Source organism: Pelophylax lessonae, assembly GCF_965119305.1.
Source record: "Pelophylax lessonae genome assembly, chromosome: 3".
Classification (NCBI taxonomy): domain Eukaryota; kingdom Metazoa; phylum Chordata; class Amphibia; order Anura; family Ranidae; genus Pelophylax; species Pelophylax lessonae.
The window spans coordinates 181,735,114-181,757,439 of NC_138770.1; the positions used below are offsets into that span (position 1 = coordinate 181,735,114).

Genomic DNA, 22,326 nt, shown 5'->3' on the forward strand with positions numbered 1-22,326 from the left:
GTTTCATATCACAGACTGGTATTGTGGTAATATTGATGTTTATTGAGCCTACCATATACTAGGGGGTTCCACCATTATTGTAAATTATTGATTAGTAAGGTAGCGCTACACTTTTGTTTGTTAATGTTACTTTGTATTTGTCTATTTTGCACCAGACAGGAGATCCAGCGTTTAGGGCCTGTTCACATTAGAATGCAGTGTGGGAAAACAATGTTCCAATGCAGCTTGCCGCATTGCATTCAAACATTCAAATTGCACTATCCTTGCAATCTACTGAGGGGGGGTGTGTCAGTGCAAAGTTAAAAACACCCCAAACGCAGGTTGCAAGCTCAGCCAATTTCCCTTTACTGGATCGCATGGTACTTTTACTGTGAATGAGCCCTTTTGGCAATAGCTGAGAACTGCCAAAAAGTGGGAGGCAGGGGCGAAGCAGTGGGACAAAAGGACTAGATGTGCTACATATGCCCTGTGTACTTTAATCAAGTCATTTGGGGCATGTGTAACACACCCAGTAAAATGTGTTGCTGAATGCTATCCTTTTCCACATTGCCTCATTCATTATGCCATGCTGTATGTTTCCTATCCTACCATGCCTCATTCCGTTTGCCATGCTGTACATTCCACACTGCTAATACACTACAGGTGGTAAAACACTAGTGGCTTGTTATCATCTTTAGAGAGGTATATTCCCTAAATTACACCAGTGATAGATATTTAACCTTAGGCTTTGGTTGCTTTTTTACATCCAGCACCTATGTGTACCTTGAAATTTACTGACTCAAATACTTCAGCTATTAAATGGCCCATTGGCCATATTATACCCATCTACTGTGTGTAAAGGACAACAATCTATATCTTTTCTAGGTAAGAAATACTTGAATGCAGTGTGAAATTAATTCAGAGTACAGGTGTTAGCAATAACCTTTATTTAGTTAATGCAAAAGAGTCAAATGTTTCCTTTGAGACAAAAACAGAAAAACTGGGAGGAGAATGAACAAGGAGGAAATATACAAAGGTCCTGTGCCCACACTGCACAAGAAAGGGCCAGACCTCTGAAGAGTGAGACCTTGGAGCTCTGGTGTGCAGGATGGTCAACAAATGAAGGGAGCAAACTAGTTTGGTCACTTAAATTAAAATCCCAAATATGACATGCTAATCCGAGAGCTCATCATCTAAGTTTATGTCTGTTGTATCAATATCATCTAATTCCATGTTGTCCAAATCCTCCTCCAGGTCAAGGAAGGCCTACAAACAAAGAAATAAAATAGATTTAAAGTATAGATATGTATGCATAGATTCAATGTAGATGCATCTCAAATTGTGAGAGATTCTCACATGGTATCATCATGGACAATTACTTGAGAGAACGTCGCTCCCATCTGAACCACTGTAAACATACCTACCTTCTGCCATTTGGAGGAATGGGAAGAACTGGGCTGTTGTTGGGAGGATAATTTAAAAATAAGGTATTTAAATCCCTGTCAGGGTTTTCATTTCTTTTTTCTTTTGCCATCAGTGTCCAATTTGGGAGAAGTCCCTTCACTTCCTGTTTTATAGGCACAACAGGGAGGGGAGAGGAAATCCCATCTTATACCGATTTGCCCAGAACAGGTGTCCCCATTGGACAATTTCTCATTATTTATGTTTTAATGACTAGTTTTTTTGTTTTTTTTTAAGTTTTCCTAGTGTTCTAGTCCTAGTGATTGTCACCAGGACAAATATGGAAATTCCACTAATGGTTAAACAGACAGTAGTAATAACCTGGCAGGGAGTTTAAAAAAGCATTTTGGCTTTGGATAAACCAACATCTTGCCTGTTAGTCATGCATGTCCTACAGGTGGGTGGATCCATCCGAAGTAGTTATTCTTGTAGTTTACCAGAAATATTCATATATACATAATATGACATGGAGCTATGACTTTCTTCTGCCATTTCTCCTTGTCACCCTACAGCCTGGAGCGTTTACAACATTCTGAATGTACCCATAGCAGTCAAAAGATCTCCCAGTCGTGAGCAGGTTATCACTAATACATGACAGAGGTGTAATCACACAGGTCTTTTGTTATCAAAGTGTATGCATGTCATCCCACAGAAACTTAATATGATTCAAACATTGAGGTGGTTGTAAAGGCTCAATGTTTTCTACCTTCACGTATTTTATGCATGAAGGTTAAAAAACAAAAAATACTTACCTGAGCCCCATCGCAGTCCAGCGATGATCATGAGAGCCTCAGCTCTCTGGGGACTCTCCCTTCTAATGGGCTGAGACAGTCAATGTCAAATCACAGCCAGTGAGCCAATGAAATGGGGTAAGGCGAGGCTGAGCGGCAGCTCTGTGTGAATGGACACGCAGAGCAGCAGTTAAGGAGCGAGCCTGTTGGGTGCCCCCAAAGCAAGCCAATTTTTCTGGGTGCACTTGGCAGGAGGGAGGGGCCAGAAGCACCGGCGGGGATCCAAGAAGAGGAGGATCGGGGCTGCTCAGCGCAAAACCTTTGAGAAGAAAAAAAAAAAAAACAAACAAAAAAAAAAAAAAAAAACACACTTGCCTTTAATATCCCTCTCATTTTACCGAATAACATCCAATGCAAGGTAGTATGAGGCAATTCTCTTATTTTTAAAACTAAGGACTCTTTCACATGGAGTGGTGTCCGCTCCATTCAGCAGGGGATCAATGAGCAGATCCCCTGCTCAATCAGAGACAAATGGGAAGGATGTCAATTGTTTTTACATTTGTGCCTGCTCAGTTTATGACCATGATGTCTCTATAAGTGGTTATATGTAACCGGACTCCTCTGTCCATATACATCAGGCTATCTCTGATCCGTCACATTTAGCTTTGAAAAACAGAAAAGGACGTGGTGGTTTCTTTTTTTTCTGGACCTGCACAGACTTGGAGGTTGAGGGGTGTAAACTAGTCAATTTACATTTGCCTGTCCAGAGGGCTGCATGGAGAAACTGATCAGGGCCACAAGAAACCCCATGTTAAAGGGGCCTTAGTGTCCAGGGATTTTAAAGTTATACAAAAGTAGTAGGTGTGTGAGTATACACACACACACACACACACACACACACACACACACACACACACAAACACAGTCAGAATTTTTTTTTTTTTTTTATGGAGACATGAAGTATAACCATCTATATACCACTCACCTTCTCCTCTGTGATTGTGGCTGTTGGTTTCACTGGAACTGGGGTGGGAACTGGAGCTGGAACTGGAGCAGAAGAGGGTACAATGGACTCAGGTGCTGCAGGGGGAGGAGTTACCTCTCTCTCCGTTTCCTCTTCCTGTAACAAAATAATAGTGCAAATGTTCTGTTAGACTCCAAACTACCAGACAAAATATTACAACCTTGAACCTACCACTTGCCTGATTATTAAACTTATATGTCCATGTTCCATCTTTAGTCTTAGTGCCACAAAAGCATGCATACAAAAGTATGCAGTAATACATACAACAATGAAGATGTATTATTCACACGAGTATAGAACAAATTAGGGTTTGAATCTGAATGCAGTACCTAAAGGCTAAGTTTATCTTTGGAGAAAAAAAATAATGAATGCCTATTTATGAAATGCGTCCTGTAATAAATCAGGGGGATGCTTATTCTTAATGTATGCTACATAAAGTGTGTCTGGGCAAAACATATATATTGAGTACACCTCTGTAGGACCTGCAAGGAACAAACATAAACCTGTTGATCTGAAATGTAACGTATGCTTAAATTTCCGTTTGTGCTGAAAACACAATTGGAGGAGACAGAATCTGGAGCAGTTAGTTGTGCAAGGCAACCAATGAGCTATCTTTTTGTTCAGTGAAGCTTAATAAAAGATAGAAGCCAATTGGCTGCTCCAAAAGAACTGCGTCCCAATCATCTTTTCTGCTTTGGAATGCCTTTAGGTATTGTCAGCCCTGTCTACTGGACAACAAAACTGTCTATCCCCAGCCCCCTCTGTCCTACTCTGCATGCACACATGGATTCATTTCAAAGCAAAAACAAAAAATGTTGTTGCCATATCAGGGATATCGGAAATGGTAGGGACATAATACTTACACACACACCCACACAGGCTGAACTGATGTCTTTATTCAACCTTAAAAACTATGTGTAACTATGCCTTGTTTTCCAAAGTCCTGTGGGGCAGGGAATGGCTCTTGAGAGGTTTTTCTTGGGGTGTGCTTACATCAAAAGCTCCCGGTAGCTGCCCCTGAAAGAGCTTTACAAGCCTGGTGATGACATCACAGGGAGTAAAAAAAAGCAGTTTCTTGCCGCATAAACCAGGTAAAAAAAAAAAAATAAAAAATAAAAAATAATATGTTAGGACGTAGTAGAGAATGCCATATATTGGGGTACAGTACAGGACTTTTATTTATAGGCCATGTGGCTACCTTCAGATGACTGGACACAAGCTATGCTGGGAATGCCTACATGCACCCTCATAACATCCCCACTCACTCTGTTGGGCTCCAGTTTTATAGCAAGCAATAATGAAAAGACAGTACGGTTGGGCAAGTGTCCTGAAATGTAGTCCCAGGCATGAAATTTACAAGCAAGTCAAACTTCCCTTATTCTTATCCTCTTATTTGTACAGTACAGGGCAGAGAACCTGTATTCATAGACTATGGAATATCCCAAAGTAACAACATAGCAAGACAGCAGCAAACAGACATTTAAATTAAGGGTCAACAGACCTGAAACACTCAAATGAAACTTAAAGCACCATATGACGACTGAAGCCTGCGCCAACAGAGGCCTGTAGGTCCACCCAGGTAAAACTATCTGCTGCTTTCCCCTTTTCTACACCCTTTCAGAAGTGCAGATCGTGTTAAAAATCTATCATCATCTGTCTCAGCACAGAGAAGAGGGTGGGGAGACTGCACTTACATGGTGTAAGAGCTGATAGGAGGAAAGGGACAACCCCCCCCCCCCCCCACTCCACGTAGGCAGAACAACGAAGGAACATGCAGAGCTGTATTCTGCTGCAATCCCTGATTATCTATTGATGGGGTTTACAACCATGTTCCCCACTTAAGGACCGCTCAACGCAGATATAATGCAGTAGGGCATCCCTCCTGTGCGAAATCATGTACCTGAACACATCGGGAGCCAATTAGCAGGTCCAGCAGACACGATGTCAACCGATCGCTCACAGGAAAGGAAGAAAGGAAGGTGAACGACAGGATAACGCCGCCAATTCCGACACCCTGCATGCAGAGGTGATAGGTTCCAAAAAGTCAGCAGGAGAATCTCCCGAAGATTCTCAAAGGAGGCTTCTGGAGGACTGAGAGCACCAAACTGAGGTCCCAAAGCTTACCGCGGAGAAGCCAAGTGCCGAACTCCGTGAAGAAAAGTACGTACCAGGGAGTATGTGCCAAGGGCCGTGGAAAGAAGTCTGCTAAGGCTTGGAAGCTCCAAACCTATCAGAAGTGGTAGCTTCGGTGTCGCTTACATATGAACATGAAAAGGCAATAGCACTACGTTCACACTCCCTTACCAAACACTCTAAACACTGGGAACCTTGGATCATTTGGAATGACAAATAGTTGTTGACCCCCTTTTTTTCTTTTCCTTTTGTTTGTATATCTTACATATGATCTGAGATTTGATACGCCCACTTTGCTTGTTGTGTATGTATCTCTCTAATATGTTTTATCTGAACATGTTGAATGCATTTCTTGTATATGTTGCTTTAAATCCAATAAAAATTATTTGGAAAAAAAAGAAGTCTGCTAAGGCTGACACCTGGCCCTTGATGGCATTCAAGGCCAGTTTCTGCTCAACCCTCCATTGAAGGAAGGTCAAGATCCGAGCCACCAAAAAAGAATGAGGATAAACCCCAAGAGACTCACACCAAGAAATGTACATCTTCCACTTACGATGGTAGATCTTTCTAGAAGTAGATTTCCTAGCTTTTAACAGTGTTGGAATCACCAACTCAGACAAACCTCTATCCATCAGAACCTGGCGTTCAACAGCCAAGCCGTCAAAGCCAGCGACTGTAAAGCAGGATGGAAGATTGATCCTTGGGACAGCAGATCCTCCCAGAGAGGAAGCTTCCAAGGAACGCCGGCGACCAGCCGCACCAGATCGGCGTACCAAGCCTGGCGAGGCCAGTCCGGGGCCACTAAGATGACCGGAATCCCTTCTGCCTCGATCCTGCGTAGAAGTCTTGGCAGAAGCTCGAGAGGAGGAAAGGCGTGAATCAGACGATACTGACCCCACCAGCACGTCTGTGGCGTCTGCCAGGAGGATCCCGTGACCGAGCCAACAGATCCACCTTGGGAATGCCCCACCGGAGACACAACTGATGAAACACCTCTGGATGAGGGGACCACTCCCCTTGGTCCAACGCCTGCCGACTGAGGTAATCCATCTGTCAGTTTTCCACCCCAAGAATGTGTACGGCAGAGAGGGCTTTTAATGAACAGTTCTGCCCACCTTAGAATGCTGGCTACCTCCAGAGCAGCCATGACACTTCTTGTGCCCCCCTGGTGATTGACATAAGCCACAGCCATGGCATTGTCCGATTGAATACGCACTGGACATCCCTGAAGATGATCTGTCCAATGTTCAAGGCACAGTCTGATCGCTTGTTCCAAGACTTCCAGTGTCCAGATCCCCTGAGCAGAATTTTTGCCGAGGACGCCACCCCAGCGGACAGGCTGGAATCCGTGGTGACCATTGTCCAATACAAGGGGAGGAAGGATTTGCCCAGCCGAAGCACCTGAGAACGAAGCCACCATATCAGGGACTCTTTCGTTCCCTGGCTCAACCGGATCTGGTTGTCCAGGGACTGCAAAGCCTTGTCCCATTTGGCCAGAATCTCCCTTTGCAGAGACCTCAAATGGAACTGTGCAAACGGAACCGACTTGAAGGTAGACACGATCAGGCCCAGCACCCGCATGCAAGCCCGGAGGGATGACCATCTGCTGGACAGCAGGAGACGAATTGCAGCCTGCAGTTTCTGGAGTTTGTCCAGAGTCAGATTGAGACAGTCCAGCTTTGTGGATGGAACCAAAGCAGACTTCTGAAATTCAGAATCCAGCCGTACTCCCTCAGGGCTCATATGGTGATTTCCAGGTTTTCCACCAGAGCAGTAGGAGACTCCACTTGCAAAAGGAGGTTGTCCCAAGTAGTCCAGTACCGCAATCCCCTGTTGGCGTAACAATGCCAGCACTGGGGCAAACACTTTGGTCTCGCCTCTGCTCCGCTGGTCTTCACAAAAGGGTAACACCACAAACTGATAATGCTCCTATCCATGGCAAAGCGGAGGAAGCGCTGGTGACTGGCACTTATATGGACATTTAATTTAGTACATATGTCACACTTTAGCGCGACTCATATATATATATATATTACTTTAGGGTGCGGTCACACTTGAAGTTGCTGCTATATTTGTTATTTTTGCACTAGCACGGTTATTCTTCTGTTTTTTTATATATTGCAATGTAAAGGTAAGAATCCTTGATGTTGATAGAGGCAAGAAAATCCCCCTGATGCAGGGATGCAACCACCATGCGAACGGACTCCAATCTGAACTTCTGCACCCGCATAAAGCAGTTCAGCGCCTTAAGGTCCAGGATTGGATGCACCTTGCCTTCCTTCCTGGGAACTGTAAACAGGTTTGAGTAGGCCGCTCCAGTAGACGTCTTGATGACGAAACGCGTAGGGCGGAGCTACGTACGCCATACCTCACTTCCGGTTTAGCGATTGTGGAGCCGTGGAACGCGGAAGCGGAAGCATCCCGGCGTCCCCGTTCTGTTTGACAAGCTGAAGGGATCGGTCCGACAGTAAGTCTCTACTTGTGCTTGCCTTCATTACATGATTGTATACTACGCCATTGGGGTCCTTGTCTCCTTTGTTTAAGCACCACAGATTGAAGCACTTCGGAGGGAGGTCGCTCCCAGTGTGTCCTGCTTAAAACTTGAAGGAACCCCGGCAATAATCCCTTCTGAGGCTCTTCACATACCTGGCCCAGAAAAGGGAACAGGGTGAGAGTGTTACCTATTGGTTTCACTATTTTAAACACACCAACTCACCATCACCTCACCTTTTATAACCACTTATTCACGGTTTTTATAGCACTGGTAAAAGTGTTTTTATATTGTGTTTTGATTATTGCCATTAAGGATTTTAAATACTATTATGCACCACCGCTGTTTTTTGCATATGTGGTTTTAATGCACTGCCATAGGCATTAAATGTTTTATTACACTCTGTGCACTATTTTATTTCTGGTTTTATATGAGCAGTGAACTACACTATACATTTGCACTGAGCACTTTATTTCTAAGGGAAACTCATTGTTTACCCCTATCACTCAGTCTCACACAGCACTTCACTGAGCCTAACTTTTTTTCCGTGCACATTCGATCTGTATGGGGTTTTAACCCTTTATTTTAAAACACTGCTCTAACAGGTAGCGCCTTACTCAAACCCTTTTTCTTCTCCCTCACTCATATTGCACCCCTGGTTTCAGGGGTGGGTTTGTGGCTGCTTACACCTGTTCATACGGTTAGCAATTTTAGTAATTTTTTCCATATTTAAGATATTCCATAGCGCTGGTCACCTTCGTGTTTACAGGTTTGAGTAAAAACCCTGAAAACGTTCCGATGTTAGAATCAGGACAATCACATCTTGAAGTACCAGGTCTTGTGCCACCCCAAACAGACCCTGTAAGCGGTCCGGGGACAGGAGCAAGTTGGAAGGAAGGGGTAAGAGCGAAACTCGATCTTGTAGCCAGACCGTATGACACCATGGACCCGCTTGTCTTGAAGGTGCGCCCGGATACAGGTGAGGGCACACCTTCACGCAGAAGGAGCCTTGTCTGCGGGTCTGGAGAAGCTCGCTCTTGGCTTGCCAGACCAGGTTCGTTTGGATCTGCCAGAGGAGGTCCTGAAAGGCTTCGAGCCCTTGTTAGTCGCCCCTGAGGAATGAATAAAAAACGCATGAGCTGAGGAGGATAGCCCACGCCTTTGACGAGGATCCTTACCCTTACAAGCCTGCAGAAAGGAAGGTACTCTTGCCCCCTGTGAGACCCTAAATTATGTTATCCAGGGTAGCTCCAAACAGGCCATCTCCTTCAAAAGGGAGATCAGTTAAGGTTTTTTTTGGAAGTCTGGTCCGCAGACCAGCATTTGAGCCAAAAAATACGCTGAAGGACCACTGCTGAAAAAGAGACTAGCGGAGCTGCATCCAAAGAGGCATCACAGATAAACTGCAGCCCCTGGACCAACTGGTCCGCCAGCTCAGCAAAGGCAGGAAGCCGCTCTCCCTCCAGGTCACGGCACAAAAGTTTAGCCCACTCGGTCAGAGCTTACGACACCAGGGCAATAGTGATTAGCGGCCTAAGTGCCGAACCAGCAACCGTGAACATATTGCGGGCCACAGCTTCCGCCTTCCTGTCAGCCGGATCCTTAAAGGCCGGAGAATCTTAAACAAGCCTTGATCAATCTGGAAACCGGGGGGAACCACCCCCGGTGAAACAGTTCACTTTTTAAGAAGGGACTCTTCTTCAAAAGGGGTTCCACATCACAAATCGCTTAGGGACCCCAGGGGGATGTTTTGGACGTCCCTACCCTTTTGCGAAAATCCTGTGAAAATAGGAGGAGGAGGGGGGGGGGGGGGGGGAACAATTCAGGGCGCGTGGTCACTGACCCCGTAGGGTGAGCCACGTCCGCAGCGGCCTTATAAGGTTCAGGATCTGAGGAGACAGATGAGGCAGGGAAAGGCGGGAGTGCTTTTTGCTAGCCCGCTGCCCAAAAGCCACCTCGACCCAGGACACAAAGGACTCCAGGACCGCCGTCAGAGCATTAATGGATGATTGGGAGCCGGGGAGCCGCGCAGCCTTTGAGAGGGGGTCAGATGGGGAAACATGCTCCAAATAGTCCATAAGCAAATGGGGGGTTAAAAAGTGCAAAACACTGCAAAGGGACACCTCCACCGAGCTGGCCACACCACCCAGGGGGGGTTAGAGGACCCACAGGGACCCAGAAAAGGAGGGGGAGGGTGTTTAAATGGGAAGGAGGAGAACCTGGGGGTCCAACTGTCCCATGGAGGGGCCCACGTCCAGGGGGAGGGGGGGGTACAGCTACTCCCCATATCAGGAACTAGGCGAGCACTGCTCCAGACAGAACCTCCTGTCCACTGAAATGGGGGGCTGTGGGCCAGAAGGAAAGCTGCGATGTCGCGGCCGACCTAGCGCAGAGCTGGCCAGACTGGAGTGACTAATGGATCTAGATTATCTAGACTGTCGCCCAGTCCAGCAGTTGATTGTAGATTACAAAGGAAAAAAAAAAAAAAAACAGGAAAATATAAAAGAAAAAAATCTATCTAAAAAGGGAAAAAAAATTGCCAGAACCAAAGATCCCAACAAGGAAATAGGTCCTTACTCCTGACTAGGCAGAAAAAAAAAAGTACCTATAGCAGAGAGTATACCTCCAGGAACTGCCCCACAGGCGTAATCAGTCTTTTTCTGCCTAGTGTCCTACTCCTGTAGGGCACAGTGTAACCCAATGGTTAAGATGATCAGGAGCTGTGTCCGTCAATGAACGAAAGAGAAAATAAAAACTGCAGAGGTGATCAAATACCACCAGAAGGAAGCCCCTCCTTCTCTGAGGGACCTGATCTCGCCCTATAAAGTCCGAAGTTTGTCCTCCGGGAGAAACACTTTACCCTGAGCGGAGTCCAAGACCATGTCCAGGTAACTCAGACTGACGCGGTCAGAGCCAACTTCTGGAAATCGATAGTCCACCCAAACTCCCGGAGCGTCTGAACCGTGACAGCTCGACAAGAGTGGCACACAAGCTCACCCTCAAAAGGAGGTTGTCCAGATAACCGAGGACCGCAATCCCCCTCTTGCGCAGCAGAGTCAGCACCGGGGCCAAAACCTTGGTAAACACCCTGGGAGCCGAAGCTAGACCAACAAATAGAAAGTGCTCCTCTGCCACTGCGAAGCGGAGATACCGCCGATGACCTTCGTAGATAGGGATATGCAGATACGCATCCTGTAAGTCAATGGAGGCCAGGAAATCTCCCTGCCACCACCGACCAGATGGATTCCATCCGGAACTTCTGCACCCGCACAGAGCGGTTCAGAGATTATAGGTCCAGAATCAGACGCACCTTGCCCTCTTTTCTGGGCACCGTGAACAGGATTGACTAGAAAACCACGAAACCTGTCCTGCTGAGGAACCGGGACAATAACGCCATGAGTAAGAAGATCTTGCACTGCCCCCTTGAGATCCGTGAAAATGATCGGGAGACAGATGGAGATTTGATGGAAAGAACCTGTTTGCGAGGCGAGATCGAAACTCGATCTTGTACCCTGAATGAATCAGTTCGTGAACCCCCTTGTCCTGAATTTGGGACAACCCGGGTTCCTGAAAAAAAGACGCAGACGTCCCCCCACTTCGGAAACAGGCGAGGGTGTCAGTCAAGCGGAAGAAGACTGGGCCGTAGCACCGGACTGACTGGTCGTGGGCTTACAAGACCAGGACTACTAGTTACCGCTAGAGGCATGAAAGGACCCCCGGATAAGCCTAGAAGGAAGGGCCCAGCCGCACACGGGGTGATTAACCCTGTGCGGCTCGGGGCAGGAGGGTACTTATACCCCCTGTGAGACCCTTGACAACCCCAACCAAGGGGTTCCCAAGAAGTCGTTTCCCCAAGTAACGGCTATCATACACAATCTGTTTGAATGCATGGTCGGACGACCAGCTCTTCAACCCAAACCATGCGGCGGAGCGCGACCCCTACCGCGGATAACATTGCGACCAGAGGAGCCTCGTCCAGGGCCGCATCACACAGGAACACCATGGCTCTGGCCATTCGTTCCACCAGGGCAATAAGAGTCGGAGAGACCGACTCCGCCACCAAATTGCATATAAGCACCTTGACCCATTCCGCATCCGTGAAACCAGCACGGAAGCGAACACAGGCATGAGGGGGGAGCCCGCCAGCAGATAAACACGGCGGGAAAAAAAGACTCCACACGCCTATCCATCGGGTCATTAAACACTGGGGAGTCCTCCACGGCACCACCGTGGATTTATTTAACCTGGAAACAGTGCGGTCCACCCCAGGTGACACGGTCTGCAAAAGGATAGCGGCATTGAAACCGCTTAGGCACCGCCCGCGTGAGCTTAACACGGCGCCACTGTACGTTCACAATGTTGTGAAAACTCGTTGGGACAGGGGAAAACCTGACCCGACTTCTGGGCTGTGCGGGACATGAAGGAAACCCGCTAACCTGACTGGGTGGGCTCATCATCAAAATACAAAATTTAAATATCAAAATTTCCTTGACCAAGCGAATAAGCAACTAAAGCAAGTTCCCACGCTGCAGCGGAGGACCCCTCCACCTCCCCTACCAAGTATGCGGAGCGGAACCCCTGAGGGGGACGTTGTCCATGGCAACCACATCAGGCTCTGAAGTAGATGACTGAGAGGGCATTGGCCGGTACTGAACAGTACACAGTGACATCATTTAGCAATGGCTGCAGGTAAAGGTGCTGCGGAAAGGTGCTCCGCATGTTACGGAAGCGCAAAAAAATAGATCAGCGGGGAAAAAGGTTAACCTAGGACCCATTTCGGTAGCAATACAAAAAATAGGACACTGGCCCTTTAAATCGGCAAGATCGCGGTTCGCACCGCGATCCTGCAACTGCCGCCGGAGTTCCCCTTTACATTGATGGATTATCTGTGGGAGCAGTGTTTTTTTTTTTGGAAAAAAAACACTGAAAAAGCATTAAAAACCCCCAAACGACAGAGACATACGAAAGTGAAACCGCTCACCCCTGCAGTAGCTAAAGATGGATGAAGGAAGTGACATCATCCACTAGAGGCCGAACAGTACCCTGAGCCACACAAAAATGGATGCCAAGTCAATGGGGAAGAAAAAGCATAGGGAAAAAATGGCTGCCGAACCGGCACCAAATACAGAAAAAAAATGGATGCTGCCCTCACAGGAAACAAACCGCGCCAATTTGTCAGGAACCCAGGACCTGGCCACCACGGGAATTCACCAGGAAGCCCCCAGGACAAAGGTAAAAACACCCCCCCCCCCATGCAGTGTTTTGCTGTAGAGCACCCCCCCAAAGGGAGCAGGGACCGTCCAAACCGGCCAGGGGGGACACTACAGAGACCGCATGTTCTGACATCCCCATGGAGTGGGTTCACATCAACCCCCCCCCCCCAGATAACTGTCCCAGGGGCACGGGGGGTAGCATCATCATACCACATGGACCACGGGCTCCGCTCTGATACGGACCACCTCCCACCCTGTGGGTGCCGTCAGCCAAGGGGGGAAACTCTGCAACACAGGGCGTTCCAGAGTTGAGTCGTCCCGGCGAAGAAAAATCTCTCCGCAGGCTTGTTCCCATCCGTCGGGTCACCGTTATGGCGAGGCCTGGGTGGACCATTAACCTGCGCACGCTCGCTGGCCAGGCTGGGACACCATAAGGATCTAGATTATCCAGTGCGAGGCCCAGCCCGGCTGTCGCTTGTAGTTCTCCAGGAGGATCCCCCTGACTAACTAGCGATAGTGAGTGAGAAAAATCGAATAAAAACATTTTGCAAAGAAAATTAAAAACTGAGACAGGAGTCCCAGCAGGGAAAACTAGTACTACTCCTAAAGCTAGGCAGCAAGAAACTGAAGAGCAGCACTGAATAGATGAGGGTAATGTCGAGAGGGACAGCCCCCTAAAGGTGTGTCTAAATCTTTTTTATCAAGTTTTCACTACCTAGCCTTCTCCTGCAGAGGGCGCAATTACCCAATAGTGAAGAACATATGGAAGGGCTGGGATTGTCAGAGGACGCAAGGGAAAAAAAAAAAAAATGTATGACTGCAGTCCCTTTTCAATCCACGTTTTCACCAACAGTGATCATTTCAAAGTGTAATGTCTTCACCACCTTTGTGCCAAAACCCAGCACACTCACCAGATTCCATGACCGCTTATTGCCAAGTCAGTCTAAATGCGCTCCCAAAACAAGTAAACCTCACAAAGTCTCCTTTAATAAGCACCGCTGAAAGAAATTCCTCCTCGGACTCCCATGCTAACTTAATATAATCACTGTTCCACTTGTCTCTCGGCTACATCCAAAGTACCTCTGCTCTCTTTTGGGATCCTTGGCGTGGTAATCAACTGGCTGAATTCTGTATCCTGAATTACCTCAGAGTTCTCAGCAGTGGATTTGTGTGTGGTCAGTTCTGCACATCCTGACCAGCAGCCTCAACTTCCCTCTGGCTTCTGTGTGACATGAAGTTCTGTGTTACCTTATCCTCGCAGCAGGATCCCGGAGGGGATAAGGGTCTTCAGGGTCTGGGTGCCAAGAAATGGACTATGGCCTGAACCTGTATAGCACCCTGTGTGTAACTACAATCAAACACAGGATGCAGTGCCCAAAGTGAACATTAAGGTCAGCCCTTACGGCTGCAGGGTCTGAGTATGGTTGCCAAGATGTACATCAAGGGTAACTGATAGGGCTCATTTAGAGCACCCGTTAAGACACCTAATGCTAATGTTAATATTTTTGATGCATTTGCGTCGCGTTCATAAACTGCTTGCCAGACATTCTCTCTCTGTGTTGGTTTTTTCTTGTATGGGTTTTTGAATTATCACCTCAGCTAGTAACACTTTCTAAATGCATCTCAAATGTGCTTGGGAAGCAGCAAAGCCTGGCAAACAACACATTTGTCAATTTTGACACGACACAACACTAACGCAACCATGTAATCACCACTGAGCGCTGCAATGCAAACAATTCTGACAAGCGTTCACATAGCTTCAAAAACACTTAACGCCTGTTTTTTAAGCTAGTGTTAATACGGAAACTGCCAGCGATCCCTGCAACAAGCAGCTGGACCTTGTTATACATTTTAGAGTTAGAATAGTAAAGGGGAAAAAAAAAAAAAAAAAAAACTTCCATAGGTCTATCACCTAAGGGCACTAGCAAAGACAGAGTGCATTGGGGGGCTAAGGCGTGCTTAACAAAGCTTTTACCAGTGTCCAATCACCTGAAAGTAGCTGGCATATATCTCATGGTCTATGAATACAAGTCCCATGTCCTGTACTTTACAATTAAGTAATTTAGAATTAGGTTCTCAAGAGCAGGGCCCTCCTAACACTCTTATACTGAATTGTACTCAAAATTGACTATCTACCTGTAACTCGTGACGCACTGCAAAAACGTTGGCACTGAATAAATCCTGTATAGGAATAATAGTTTTCAGAAACAGTTCTTAGACGTGTCTATGGGGGTATACGTAAAAACTAGGAACCCCTACCTACGTTCAGTAAAGGCACCAGTCACTTGTACCAAATGTACAATGCATCAAGGGTGCATTCTGCACCTGACATGCCACACTGCTGGCCAGGAGCACAGTGATATGACCACTGCAGATACAGGAATGTTATCTGCATCAGACAACAGTCCCTGTAGAGCACTGCTCCCTCAACCATAGCAGTTGCTATTGGCCGTATAGCAACATGAAGCACTTCTGATAGGAGTCTGGCACTTTAAGAGGCGCAGGTTATAATATTATCACTGTAAATTGGCACTCATGCAACACCAGTCACAGAACTCACCTTCGCTGATTCAGGAGGTACAAATCCCTTTGCTTCAGCCAAGACATTTCTTTCTTCATTTGGCTAGAAGACAATATCCAATAAATGAAAACCCATTTATGGTAAATACCTGTATTGTGAATAGGTCATTCACATAGCCTTATTACTAAATGTATATACATGGGGCTACAGCTCAAAGGATTATATTTTGCACTGTTAAGAAGAAAAAACAAACAAAAACATTTTAGTTTCATTGGTTTAGTCACATCATTAGCGTAAAATCCCATTCTGCCACTGGAAATAGGGACATGCATCATGACTTTGGCCTAATTGTCTGAGTTTTTATCTCAGTTATAATTAGCCTAGAAATATCAAAATAAGATGGCTTCTAGGTTAGTAAAAAGGCACAAAAGAAGGTTAATGAGCTTTTCACACAAGTACTCACAGTGACGTAGCGATATTCGCTTGATGGGCGCAAGGCACTGCTCTGCTGCTTTAGAAACTCTTCCCCCAGGAAGGCTTCCCGTAAACCAGGAAAAAGATTCTCATACTCAGTGGGGTCAGCCAAGGAGTCAGCCGCCTTCTGATTGATCTTGGATAGACTTTCTTTCCAAAGTTTCACCACCCTAGAAACAGAAACTGAAGTTATATCCATATTTTTTATGGACTAGACATTACTGGGTTTTTTCTTTTTCACAAACTGATCACGCATTCTCTCTTTCACTCTCACTCTGTCCAAAAGTAGGATTAGTCTCAGGTGGAAGCCAATGACTTGGACTGTGTACGTGTATTAAAAGTACTGTAGTGCCCTTCCGCAGTTCCTGATTATATTAGCCATACAAACATTGGGGTTGATTTAGTAAAGGGACAAAGACTGTTTTCGTTTTGCACAGTGACTGTTCACTTAACATTGTGGAGAAGGTACAGTTTTCATTTCAATCATTCAAGTATCTGTAAATGAAATTGGCACTGGCAAACAAAAAACTGTAGGCCAGCCCAAGAGAACTCCTCCTACTACCAGCATGCCTCGGTTTTTACCAGTCCCCTGGTAGAACTTAAAGTGATTGTAAAGTCTCCTTTTTTTTTTTTTTAAATAACAAACCTGTTTATACTTACCTGTTCTCTTCTTGGGTCCCTGGAAGGAGCTCCTGGCCCTCCCTCCTGTTGAATGCCCCCACAGAGAGTAGCTTGTTCTAGGGGCACCCGAGCAAAGGCTTTGTGTATCCATTCAGACACTGAGCCATGGTTCGACCCACCCCTCTCTCCTCATTGGCTTGAATTTGATTTACAATTAATGGCACCACTGCTGTGTCTCAGCCAATCAGGAGGGAGAGCCCCAGATGGCTGAGTCATTCATGAACATCGCTTGAGGGAGATGGGCTCAGGTAAGTATAAGGGGGGCTGATGCACACAGAAGGCTTTTTATCTTATTGCATAGAATTCATTAAGATAAAAAAAAAAAACCTTCTGCCTTTACAACCACTTTAAAAAAAAAAAGTGTAAACAGAGGGCCAGATGACAGCCTCGCAAATCTGGGAAATATCTGTTCGATATTGATCTTACAGATCTAGTAGAATGCATCTTGATAGGAAAGGGTAGAACCCAATGCTTAGCTTGAATGATGGTTTGCCTAGGCCTACAGATGGTAAAATGAGGAACCAGGCACCTTTTGAGGTCTACCCGGGATGACAAAAGAAATCAGTCTTTGTAAAAGAGTGGTAGGTTTACACAGTCTAAATAACATCCAGACAATGAAGGGAAATTTCCTTTTGGCGAAATAGAGCCAGCCAGACAGAAGGCAATTATTACACCTTATTCCTGAACCCCTAGACTAAACAAGCATTTAACCTTTGCTGTGCAGTGGGCCTCCACTGCAATAATACATTTAGCCAAAATCCTGGATTTCAGACTTCAAGACTTCCTGTGTCTTTCAATAGATGAGAAATTTAAACTTAATTTTTTAGATTTCCCTTGCACATGATTTGGTATTCAAAGTGAACATAGCTACACCTTGTTTACCGTTAAACTTTCTCTTGCCAAGTCTATTCTTTCAGCAAAAAAAAGCCCATTGCCTTCAACAGTAAAACAGTAATTTGGTATTCCAGCCTGGTGTAGGCATGTAGAAAGCAATGTTTGCAACAAACAGGTGTCAAAATATATCATTCAATTGTCTTTTTTTCTGTTTCACTACATTCTATGGCAATGCTGTACTTTGAAAGTATAAAACTACTATCCATATAGGTAACACTACAATATACAAGGTGATCTTATATCTGTGGAAGATGCTATTTTTTTATGTTTCTGCCTATACTAGAACATTAAGTCCTGTTTGAAGTAACAATAATCCCAGCCTTTAGGGGAGATTTGGGGTTATACATCAGTGTATAAGTTGAAATACACTATTCCTGGAAAAGGATCACTTAAAACTGATTGAATATGTACACGATCATTTTAAGTGGAGCTCAAAGCTAATTTAAAGCGATTGCAAGAGTAAAAAAAAATAAACCATGTCTATACTTACCTGCTCTAAGCAATAGAATTGCACAAAGTGGCTGCGAAAATCCAATTTTCGGGTCCCCCAGCAACGCTCCTGACCCCTTTCTCTCTGTCCAGTGCCACCATGGAAAGTGGCTTCCCATGTGTGCACTCGTGCGTGCTTGCTCCCAGGCCCTGCTGCTGCGTCCATGGACACAAAAATTAGACCCGCCCCCTCATCACTGGCTTTGATTGACAGCACTAGGAGCTAATGGCTCCAGGTGCCCCAGCCAGCCCAGCGAGACCCGGAAGTGAACAGAGAGAAGAGCTGCAGACATGCACAGCAGTGGACTGATTGGGGGGTAAGTAAAAGAGGGGGGGGGATGCTGTCTAAACATTTTTTCCCTTAATGGGTTTACAACCACTTTAACAGCTAAATATATATTTTAAATTAAAACTAGAGTATGGTGACTCTCGTGCTATCAGATTACAAATAAAAAAAAACTGCTGTAATGAAATGATCCCTCCCAGGTGCTGCTAATACTGAACTGGTTACCCAAAGCAGTAGAATTCAACAAAATTATATAGATTATATAGTACTGCACTCCTAGGATATAATAGAGGTAAATGATAAATAAAAAAGGTGCTCCAGCGTATCTGATATCCACAATATAAAAGTGTATATAGTGCTACATATCAACTCTTATAATGCAAGGGTATATACGTATCTATATACCTAAAATAACAGAGTGTGTAATGTGTAATATGTGCAAATATCTATTAAATAAATCAAATAACATTCCATGAAGTGAAATGCTTCTCACCACATATTCTGATAAACAGATAAATTGTGCAAAATATCAAGCCAATGTCCAAAAGAAAGTCACGTGACCCGTGACATAACGCGTAGGGCGTATACGGGAACCCGGAAGTGACGTATCGGGACACGAGTGCCCGTCTGGTATTTCAGCTGTATTGCCTGTTTAAATGTGATATACATATAATTTAATAAAGGATGTGTACATACTACACCATGATAGTCTTTTTTTCACCCATTGTCGGGAGACAATAGATCGCCTAAGGCTATAGAGGTGAAATATTCCCTATAAATCAACAACACTAAGGAAGGAAAAAGGATCATACACAGGAGGATTACAAGTAATCAATTTTTAAACACCCACAATGGCTGTTAGTTTATGAATGGAGGTGAGCGCAAGTGGTGTGGTTTCTGCATGATCAGATGGGCTCACTGGTCTCGCTGGACACCAGACAATGCTTATTGGGACTATTTCTGGACTCTTATCTGGACAAATATACGTTGCAATTTTTACATGAAACCTTGTTTATTGCTAGGAAATTGGTGGCTAGGAATTGGATGCAGGCCTTGACCCCTACTCTTGCTACCTGGATCGCTGAAGTGAATACCACTCTGCCTTACAAGAAGATCATCTACGCTAATAGGGGGTGTCCTAAATATAATAAGATCTGGGACAAATGGCTGCAGTTCTCTCAGACATGTAGTCCATAATCATTCGTTAAACCTTCTTGTGTACACGTTTGGGGCTAATGCTTCCTGAATCAGGGTCTCTATCTATATTTTTTGGTTTGGTAATGTTGTGGAGTTTGTACCACGGGGCCCTTGTGGTTAAATGGTGCGGATATGTTTGGATGTATAGGATTTTGCCCTTTTTGTCCATATGCAGTACTTTTACCTGTGGGGTTATGTCTGCCGTATACGTGTTGGCGTATTCATCACTTGTCTTGAAACTGTCACGAAGAACCATTTATGTTATTTTGGGTTTTATTTATTTATTTTTTTTCTTGTTCTATTGCTATGCTCTTTTCTGTTGTATATGCGTTTAAATGATATTATGTAATTTCATTGTGAATATTTTGCCTGCTGTACAACTCAATAAAGTTTGTTTATAATAAAAAAAAAAAAGAATGGAGGTGAGCAGTTTGCACACGCATAGGTGTCAGTGGAAGAGAACCCCAGTCACCTTACTTTCTAGTGGAGGAGTTTTATATATTTTAAGAAGGACTTTTTTTTTTTTTTACACAGATATTGTAAAGTCACTATATTTTGTACATTTCTTTTGGACATTGGCACAATTTATGTGTTTATCGGGATATGTGGTGAGAAGTATTTCACTTCATTGAATGTTACTTGACTAAATAGAAATTTGCACACATTACGCACACTGTTATTTTAGGTATATAGATTTACAGATACTCTTGCATTATAAGAGTTAATATGTAGCACTATATGCACTTTTATATTGTGGATATCAGATACACTGGAGCACCTTTTATTTATTATTTACCTCTATTATATCCTAGGAGCACAGTGATATATATCTATATATATATATATATATATATATATATATATATATATATATATATATATATATATATATATATATATTTATTTATTTGCATTATTTAACTTGCCAAAGAATTTGTAATTCTGTGCAGCATCCTGTGACAGGCAAAGCACTGGATCTCCAGGAAGACCACGCCAGTGTTCCCTAGTTTACCATTACATCTTCTTCTGGTGTCACGTGCTTTCTCATTGGACAAAGATGAAAATGCCAGTTTTCCAATGAGCTGGTTTGAGGTGAGAGACAGCACTAGAGAATGCAACACTGAAAAACATTCTCACCCAGGTGCATAGTGACTGGCTGAACAAAACCACTTTGACATTTAATTGCACACACAAATATTTATCCAGCTGACAAACTGAAGTTTTTTGTTTTAAATAGAACAAGACACATACACTCTAAATGTTTCCACTCACCTGGACACTTGGCTTGGCAGGTAAGTACGTGCTAAGAAAGCAGCCTCAGGAAGACGATTAGTGGAAATTAGAAGCTCCAAGCAAGTATCCAACCTGCAAAGGAAGCAAATGATTCATGAATGGTACAGACACTGTTTAAATGATTACAATATGTATTAACCGCTTGCCGACCGCCGCAAGTAGATATACTGCGGCGGTCAGCCCCGGCCAGGCAAAGTGACGTATATATACACGTCACTAGTCTGTGACCAGTTTGTGAGCCAATAGCGGGCGAGCGCGCGCCCGCTGAGGCACGCGCCCACCCCGGCTCGTTCACTGAAGAGTCCGCGCGTGTGACCGGCGGACTCCATGTCCGCCGGTCACACTACGATCGTGGGTAGAGTGGGAGAAAGGCGGGCGGCTTATGTAAACAAGCCGCCTGTCATTCTCCCCTGTGTAAAAATGGAGATCAGAAGTAGAACCGTTGATCTCTGTTTTTACAATAGTAGACCTGTCCCACTACAGTTAGAAACACGCCCCTAGGACACACTTAACCCCTCCCTCTCCAATACAGTTCACCCCTTCCCTGCCAGTGTCATTTTTACAGTAACAGTGCATATGTATAGCACTGATTACTGCAGTAATGTCACTGGTAACCCCAAAAGTGTCAAAAATGTCAGTCAAGGGTCCGATCTGTCCGCCCCAATGTCGCAGTCCCGCAAAAAAAAAAAAAAAAAATTGCAGATCGCCGCCATTACTCGTTAAAAAAAAAAAAAAACACCAAAAATGACAAAAATCTTTCCCTTTGTTAGTAAACGCGATAACTTTTTGCGCAAACCAATCAAAATACGCTTTTTGCGTTTTTTTTTTTTTTTACCAAACATAGGTAGCATAAAACAAATTGGCCAAAAATGTTAAAAAATTTTGATTTTTAAATTTTTTTTGGGGGAATTTCATCTAAAAAAAAAATGTGAAAAAAAAATGTGAAAAATATTGTTATTTTTGCAAAATTGACGCCCTTTTTGTTTATAGCGCATGATCAAAAAAAAAAAAAAAAAAAAAATCGCACAGGTGATCAAATACCACCAAAAGAAAAGCTCCGTTTGTGGGGAAAAAAAAGGACGTCAAATTTGTTTGGGTACAGCGTCGCACGGCCGCGCAATTGTCCGTTAAAGTCAGGCAGTAAAAAAAAAAAAAAAAAACCCCTGGTCAGGAAGGGGGTAAAATCTTCCGGGGCTTAAGTGGTTAAAGTTAATGAAGTTTATGGGGACAGGTTAGGCTGATTTTTTTTTGCATGCACTTTGGAAAGACTGAACACTGCACATGAAATGACTGAAAACAGTAAGGCCCTTTCACAGTTGTACGACCTGAAAGCCAGGAGACTGACGCAACTCTAAGCAATGCCTGTGTAATCTTGAGGTCTTTGGACCTCAAGTCTCATCAAAGTCAGGCCAAAGTAGTGCAGGGATGACTTGAAGTCGCACAGATACGAATGGTACTC

At 44.6% G+C, this 22,326-nt stretch overlaps 1 protein-coding gene across 1 annotated transcript in view; it reads right to left on the bottom strand.

Annotated features, from left to right (window-relative positions):
• Positions 1-909: 909 nt before the first annotated feature.
• COPB2 (COPI coat complex subunit beta 2) overlaps positions 910-22,326 on the bottom strand; it is a 38,303-nt gene continuing 16,886 nt past the window's right edge. Inside the window, exons 18-22 of the mRNA XM_082251857.1 lie at positions 20,847-20,939; positions 16,017-16,197; positions 15,593-15,655; positions 3,157-3,291; positions 910-1,245 (exon numbers count right to left, since the gene is read on the bottom strand). Of these exons, the coding sequence (XP_082107983.1) occupies positions 1,153-1,245; positions 3,157-3,291; positions 15,593-15,655; positions 16,017-16,197; positions 20,847-20,939 (565 nt within the window). The 3' untranslated portion in view covers positions 910-1,152. The remainder of the gene's footprint in view (positions 1,246-3,156; positions 3,292-15,592; positions 15,656-16,016; positions 16,198-20,846; positions 20,940-22,326) is intronic.